The sequence below is a fragment of the Triturus cristatus genome, chromosome 7, assembly GCF_964204655.1.
Source record: "Triturus cristatus chromosome 7, aTriCri1.1, whole genome shotgun sequence".
NCBI lineage: Eukaryota > Metazoa > Chordata > Amphibia > Caudata > Salamandridae > Triturus > Triturus cristatus.
Window position 1 is genome coordinate 1,822,943,015 of NC_140590.1, and position 8,637 is coordinate 1,822,951,651.

Genomic DNA, 8,637 nt, shown 5'->3' on the forward strand with positions numbered 1-8,637 from the left:
ATGTTTGGTTGGCGAGGCACAGTGGCTAGAAAGCAAACATCTGAATAAGCTTGGTACTGAAGAACAGCAAGCACTTCGCAAAGTGATTGATGAAGCAGAAATGATTGAGGTTTCAAATACGTCTGAAACAGCTAAATCACCAGAAACTGATTATCTTCCTATAGAAATATAGAAGGCCTTGAAGGAGATAATTGTTCCATATGCAAAAGGCCTCTTTAAAGATATCTTAGCAGGGGAAGTAGCTTTGCCGGAGTCCTGGAGAGTTGCCATCATTTCCTTAATTTTGAAACCCAATATACACTCAAATAGGTGTGAGTCATGTCAGCCTATATGGCTGTTAAATTGTGATTACAAGGACTTTGCAACTGTTGTCAAAGAGACTGGCGGAACAGATGAACAAATTGGTGCATGAGGATCAAAAGGGGTTTGTGCCTGGGATGCATCTTCATGAGCTCACAAAACTCTAGTGGTGGTAATCAAGATGGCAAGAGCACCGACCTTGCCCCTAGTGGTGATCCCAATACATGCAGCGAAAGCATTCAACCAAGTGGGATGGATATATTGAGGTCAAGCACTGAAGCATCCAGGGCTGGGCTCCTCCTTTTGTAGAGTAATAGAGACGATTTATGACTCTCCGCAGGCTAGGAAACTGATAAATGACAGCCTGACTGACCATGTGAGGATTAGTAGAGGGAGTAGACAAGTGAGCCCATTAGCCTCAGTGCTATTTAACCTGTATATGGAGCCTTTTGTGGAAAGTCTTAGGCAGGATGAAAGTATAGTTCTCTTCTCTGGCTGGAGTCTGGAGAAGATATTATGCGTGTTTGCGGATGACCTAATTTTCTATACATCTGATGCAAATAAAACATACCCTGTGTTGGAAATTGGGTTACTGGCAGCTGTGTGTGAGACCTGGTCAGGCAGCAACCACAATCCTAGTCATGGTAAGGCACAAGCAAACCCCAAATTATACTGTGTTCATTCCCTGGGAACTTGGCTCAGAGCATTATCTTAGAGAGTATTTGTGCAGCAATTCAACAGTGAAGCAGTGAGAACACCACACAGAAAGAACCCGCACCAGGTTAGAGAAATAGAGTTACTTTAATAAATAAAAACAAAACCAAAATGGCAAATATTCAACTGATAGAACCTGAGATATTGAATTTAAAACATTTTAGGGTAAATAACGCCAAAAGACAAAAAGCGTCAATTGTAGATATCTGGTCGCACCAGACCAGAACTAAGTCACATGTTCAGGCCAACTGCAATGGAGAATGGGAAAGCTACAGGGACTCAGGTAGGCCAGCTGAACGTACCTTTAATCCTGGCTTGCCTAGTGTGGGCCTAAAGAGCCAAGAATGCTGGCCTGAACAGCACCTAAATGGCATGCAGATGCCCAAAAATAGTCCTCTGTACAAGTGCATAACAGATCCAGATTCTCAGGATGGCAATCAATCAAGATGTGTGGGCAGAGGTGGCATGTACAACATGGGCATATTCTGTAGGAGGCCAGAATTTTATCAGTCAGATATCTAGATTGGGGGAGCCAGAAATTTGCTTTTTTCAGTTAAAATGCCTGTCTGTGTTGATTACAAGCATGGTACCCACCCACAAAGACACTGCTTCATTGGTCTTCCCACACATTGGGACCACCCACAATGCCAGTACTTTATTAGTTCTCCAAACGATTTGAAATGTTTTCCTGCGTAGACGTAATTGGTGCAATTGGTGTGAAAATCTCATTGAAATGTCCCATATTCTATGGTAAGATAAAAGGGATTTCTACACAAGAAACAATGGGGCTTATTTACAAGGCCTTTGCGCCACTTTTGCGTCATTTTTAACATGAGAAAAGTGACGCAAAAGTGGCGCAAGGGGCTTGTAAATCTGCCCCAATGTCTTCTAAATGACAAATAGTGGGAAAATAAAAATGCATAAAGAAACGTTGCTCCTCCAATTACTCTATAGCATGAAAGTCAAAGGTTTCTCATGTGTGCATCCAGTGGTTTTCAAAACCAGGATAAGACAGAAATGTATTTTAATCGAAGAAATATTTTGGCCTAGACTCTACCTTTTTCTAGTAAATATGACCATTGAGAATAGATTTAAAAAAAATAATAATAATAGGTATCAAAAGTCAATGAAATGTCATTTTTAAAGACCACTTGTTTGGGTCACTTGCTTAGGGGCTTGACTTTTCTCCCTAAAAGTTTCTTCAGCGCCTCCTTCATGTCCTTGTTTCTAAGGCTGTAAATGAGAGGATTGAACAGTGGGATGAAAGCTGTGTAGAGTACAGCAAGCAGCTGGTCTTGATTCTGAGAAAGCGCTGATGCGGGGCGCACATACATGCAGATGACAGTGCTGTAGAAAACAGTTACCACAATAAGGTGGGACGCGCATGTGGAGAAGGCCTTGAACCGCCCCTCAACAGACCGGATTTTTAATATCACAGAGATGATGTAGATGTAAGATGCAATAGTAACAGAGAATGGGATCAGCCCTGCAAACATGCCTTCGATGAAAATCACTAGCTCAACTCTGCTTGTGTCGCTGCAGGAGATCTTCATCAGGGCAGTGATGTCACAGAAGAAGTGGTTGATGGCATTGGAGCCACAGAAGGACAGCTGGGAACCCATAACTGTGGGAGGTAAAGTATCCAGAAAGCCTGGCATCCAGGAAAGAGCTGCCAGCCTGAGGCAGGATCTCTTGTTCATAAGGATGGTGTATCGGAGAGGATGGCAGATGGCCACATAGCGATCATAGGCCATGGCCGCTAGCAGATAGAATTCAGTGCTCGTGAAGGACAAAAAGAAGTAGAGCTGGGTCAAGCAGCCAATGAAAGAGATCCTCTTGCTTTTGTTCAATAATATGGCCAGCAGTTTTGGGTAAGTTACAGAGGTGCAGAGGATATCCAAGGAGGAAAGATTCTGAAGAAAGAAATACATAGGAGATTTCAAGTGAGGGTCTACAAAAACTGCCACAGTGATCACAAGGTTGGCACAGAACGTGGCAACGTAGACAAGCAAGAACACCAAAAAAAGGAGTGGTCGCAGTGGTGGGACAACCGAGAATCCCACAATAATGAATTCCCTCACCAGTGTTTGGTTTTTCCATTCCATCTGTTCTTCAGGACTTGACATTTGCAATACAAAAGATTTTGTAGAGGAAACATTTAAGTCGTAAGTCATCAAATTCTGGTGCTTAATTTCCTGTGACCTAATGCCTCGACTTTATGATTAGCGGTGGATGCAACATGAGTGTGGTTTTGTAAAAGTCAGTCAGACCGTGGAAATTCCGCATGGTTGGATGTCTTATACATGTAGTGTTCAGGCAAGGCTTCTCAGCAAACACTCAAAGAAGACTCCATCTTCAGTGCATAGACCTGTATGTGGAAGGGATAGAATATGAGCTAGAGTTCACACTGGCATTATATGATAAACAATTAATTTCCTTCCATTATTGAAATATTTGAGTGGCTCCTTCTGTGTCCACAGCATATACCAAACGTCTTGGTTTTTTTGTTTTGTTTTTTGCTACACTTACTTTTTTTTGATACACCTTAGCTAGGTGTTTGAAGGGATTTTATATGAGGTATTTTGGTGTATTCGACCAGTAATGTTCTTTTTTTTTTTTTAAATTGTAACTAAACATAGACTCTTGGTGTTATTTTATTTCCAAGATGTATTGGTGTTTGCAAATGCAGTTTAAAGAGGTTGAGTGCTTGAGTGCTTGATCACCAGGTTTTCATAGATCATGACATTGTGTGTAAGGTTTTAAGAGGTTGGATGTTTGTGCATTGCATTTAATGAGGTTGGATTTTAGTGCATATGGCTTTATGATATTGACTGTTTGTGCATAAGGCTTTCAGAGGATGGGTGTTTGTACAATGAGTTTATAGAAGTTGGGTGTACATGCATTGGTTTTAATGAGATGGCTGCTTTTGGATACTGGTTAAACAGATTGATTGTTCATGGGAGGTTGGTTGCTTGTGCTTTGGGTTTAATGAGGTTATGGGCTTGTGGAAACACTTTTATGAGGTTACATGTTTCTGCACATAATTCTCAGAGGTTGGACAATCATTTGTGGCGATTAGTGTGGTCGGTCATTTATACACATGGCTCTCATGGACTAGGTGCTGAGAGCCATGTGTATAAATGACCATGTGAATCTTCCATTCCGGTTCTCTAATTCTAATAGGATGAATTTATAATCCTCTTCATCAGACATTAATCATTCTTCCAAAATACACATTCCTACCTGAATGCTATCTTCCACCACTACTACCCAAAGCAAAACGTTTAAGTCATGAAACGTGATTAAACTCATTATTCCTATAGCTATGGAGACAACATAGGGTGATATAATTTTGCTTTCAAGGAGTGGAGCAGTGGAAGTACCTTTATTCTAAACTCACTGAATTGACGTACTTCTCCTTGCTGTAGAAGAGAACTAAAAGTAACACTGTTTCCAAACATGTTGAAATATAAAGTGTGCCCCATAAATGCTATTGATACATATATTTTTACTTATTTAGAGTTAATAAAAGTGCAGTGTGCACTCATGGCATTTCTTCAGCAAAATTACACTAAACTTTTGATGGTTTGATCCGGTGTCTCATAAGTCTTATAATATACAATTACAAGAATAGTCTTATGAGATGTGATATACGAATGATTGGATTTTTAATTAATGGCCAAAAGGCTCAATACCCCATCCAGAGTGGTGCTGCTTTTAGCCTGGGAATCTGCCGTCATCATGCCCAGGGTAAGAGAGAGTTATAATGGTTGGTGGCACTTGATTCTGCTAATGTGGTACCGGTCCATTTATCCAAACCACGACTCACCCTGATAAATAGATGTTGTAGTTTATAACTGGGCCCCCTTGTTTTCCTTGGAGTACATGTTAAATGACCATATGAATGTATGTATGAAAACCTTAAGGTTGTAGAAAGCATCATCAAATGAGTGGTAGTCAGAGTTATCTGTCTTTCTTGCCAGCTTAGACTCCTGCACAATTCTCTTAGTTACCCTTCTCAGTGAATTCATTGTTCAGTGTGATGTCTCACTTCCATTGTCCACTCACAAGATGTACATTGTTCTGTTCTTACAGAAACTACAAATCTCTTCCAGTAGCTCAAATGTGAACTGAGAGAGAAAAACCTGGACTGAAAATGTGGTCAGTGACTTCTCCAAAAGGCACCTCTTAAACAGAAACACTTGGCAATCACTACCCTGGGTTATCTTGTGGTTTTTGCTCATGGCTGGACCAGCACTTTGTTTCGGAAGTGCTGGTGCCCGAGGCTTTACTCAGAAGTTTGTGACCAGTGCATTTAAACGTCAGAGTGCACTATACCAAGGCTGCATACAGGTGAACTCACCCCAGAACTCTTTACTCTACTACAAGATACTGCTGCCCCTTCATCTCAGCCTTGCAGGTTTGGGATTTCTCCCTTTGTGACGTTTTTCTATCTTTCTCTTCCTCTGTATTTCTGCTTTGTTTATTTTTCCCTTGTTTAAAAATAAGTGCCAGTCCCCACATTTAAGTGCCATGGCCACCACCGGCAACCACTGCCTCGAATTAAGCACTAGGGAGGACCCACTTATCTAAGATGCACATGAAGCAAAGTGACAGTATGTCCACCAAATGATTGCTTCAGTGTGTGAACCTGAAAGAGAAATGTAATGAGCACATCTTCACTGAGGTTTGGAGCTACATCTGAATACGATGGAATATTTGGAAATGCAAAATTTCCTTGGGACTGGAAATACACAAGTCCCTCTAACTATCCAGGGTTCACCTTTTTACCTAAAGAAGCTTTGCACACCTATGTATAGAATGCATATGATGAGAGACAGAATCCATGGTTGCCTACCTTTTTGGGTTAGGACCAAAATGCCTAAAACTGCAGAAAATATATAGGTTCCGACAAAATATCCTTGAAAAAATATCATGAGACACAAATATCATCTGATTAAAACTGTGAACCAAATATTGTGGCTGAGACTAACACAGGTAATTTTGTGATATTTTAAAAGATACTACTTGAAATTGTTGTTAGAAATATTACTCTGTTATAACATTGGAATATATATTTCTTAGGTGTATTTTGAGTATTTTTTGTGTATTTTGTTTTTCTTTCTTGCATTTGTTTTTGATTGTTTGCATTTTGAGGTATAATAATTTTAGTAGCAGAACTCTGGTTTCATAGGGGAAAAGGGTAGAGTGTAATTTAAATATGTTAATTGTTAAAGTCTGTTATATTTAAAATTGTTGTGGCGTTAATGTTTCTTTCTAATTATTAATATACAATTTTGTTTATAAAAGTATATACTTTTTTTCTTAGTTTTTTGTATTTATGCAACATTTTCATTTGTATATGTAATTTATTTCCCCCCAAATTGTTATAATATTGTTAATTATATTTCACATTTCTAATAATATTATATTTGGTTAACAATTTGATCAAATGTTTTGTGTTGCTTGACAATTTAAGCTCTGATTAATATTATTGAAATAAATGAATTACATCAATTTTAGTACATTTACTGTTTTTCTATTGATGTGTTTTTCTACGTTTTTACAATGGAAGTTTTCCATTATTATTACATTTAAAAAAAAAATGTTTTTATTGTTTTCATATTTGTTTTAAATTACTACCGTAATTATAGTTTAATATTCAGTATCATGGAGTCTATGCTTAAGTCAGTCCATCAATCTAATGAAGACCCCAGGTGATCTGACGGGTCTTGTTCCACTGCAAACTGCAGATTGAGGAAGGCCTTAAACGTACATCCTAGTGTAAGGTCCGAGATTCTTCAGGCACTCTGCGAGTATAAAACTGTGCTGCTACTCAGAACTATATAAAAGGGACTGGGAATTATTGGAAAGTGCAGCCCTCAGGAAGGACATTAAGTTTTTGGAGCCATGTAAAATAATTTAGAAGAAGGAATTATCCTGCTAATCCTCTCCTGCAAAATAATATTCCAGATTCAGACTAGGTTCCTAACTTTACTTCTATCTATCACATCGAGGACAATCCGAATATGCTAGCTTCTCTATGTAATAGGTTACAGAATTTACTGCCCCTTTGTATATCTTTGCAGGAAGTGGAACTGGCTATTCAACACAGTACTAGTGGGAAAGTGCCATGTCCCGACAGGGCACCAATGGATTTGATTAAATGTATGCCCGAGCATTCGGGGCCCATTGATTACTAATGTTTTTAACTGTTACTTAACAACCAATATACCATACTCTTGGAGCATATCAATGATTGCGATCTTAAGTTTCCCAAGTGCTACCGTCCTATTTCGCACATCAATAGCAAAATCAGATAATATGGTGTCGTTATATTGGACTGCTTAGTCAAATGGGCTGCTGATAAGTGCTTTCTTTCTCCTTTTCAATTTGGATTTTGTCCAAATTTAGGTACAAATGAGCAGTGTGTGAACCTAGCTCTGACGGTTAATAGGTACACCCACCCCAGATGTTGCCCCATTCATCTTGCCTTTATGGATTGATTCAGTGAACAAGACCAAAATGTGGCTAATGTTGCTGGATCAAGGAGTGAAACCCGCCCGGTGAATTTTCTGTATTCCTTACATGCAGATCTTCAGCTAGAGTGCATGAAAACACTCACGGCAAGCTCTTACCTGATTTCCCACTGAAGAGGGAGTGTGGAAGGGGTGCATATTGGCTCACCTGCTTTTTATCCTCTATATAAATCGGTTAACAGCTCACCTAATTTCCCCTCATGTAGACACCCCCAGAATGGCAGACACTCTGATGCCTGCCTTACCCTATACCGTTGATGCAGTCCTTTTAGCTTTTACTCATAACGCACTAATGCAGCTAGTGGACAGTTTTGCTCTTTTTATGCAAGATCTTGATTTAATAAACTAACTACAGTAAATCACATATAATGCCTTGTGTGCCTGGTAAATTAAGGTTAAATCAAATTACAATCAAGGGACAAGCATTTATGAGTGTTGGCAACTTCTGTTATCTGGGTTTGACCTTTAGTACTTCAGGGTCTTGGCATTCCCAGCTCAACAACCCTAGCCTCAATCTTAGTAGAATTGCAGGGACCGCCTGCAACCTTATTCGGCAGGTACTAGAGGGACTGCACCAGGGACTGTCTTGCCAGGACTGAAAGTGTACAACTCCCTCTGTATTAGTGCTGCTATCCATAGTGCAGGTTTGGGGGTTTTAATAAAAGTAGCTTTCAACAGGCAGAGGAAAATCATTTTCTCTGTCGATTGTTGAACTTACTGCCTACTACCTCTAGCTTTATTGTCCATTTAGAAGTGAACCAGGGCTTTATTTCTGACAAGGTCCACCTGTGTCCTCTCCTGTTGTGGGTCAGTATCTGGACAAATCCGGCAGCAACCTTATGCAGCGATATCATCCTTGAGTGTCTCAACTTCAAAAAGGTTTTTATTATTCTGTGGTTGATTTATATTCAGGACAGTCTAGTAACTCTGGGATTGTCTTCTATGTTCTCTGAGCCCAGCAGCATCTCTAAAGCTGACAAGACAAAGATTAAAGCAACATTTATGGAACAATGAGAAAATCCAAGAATAAAAAACGAGCTAGTAAAATCCTCAGTCTTGAATTTCTATAGATCTTTAGCTACAC

The 8,637-nt window shown here is 39.5% G+C and overlaps 1 protein-coding gene across 1 annotated transcript; it reads right to left on the reverse strand.

Annotated features, from left to right (window-relative positions):
• Positions 1-2,174: 2,174 nt before the first annotated feature.
• On the reverse strand, positions 2,175-3,119 carry LOC146813290 (olfactory receptor 5V1-like). The gene has a single exon (XM_085615362.1). It carries the CDS (start codon positions 3,117-3,119, stop codon positions 2,175-2,177), a length of 945 nt encoding a protein of 314 aa, XP_085471488.1.
• Between the last annotated feature and the right edge of the window lie 5,518 nt (positions 3,120-8,637).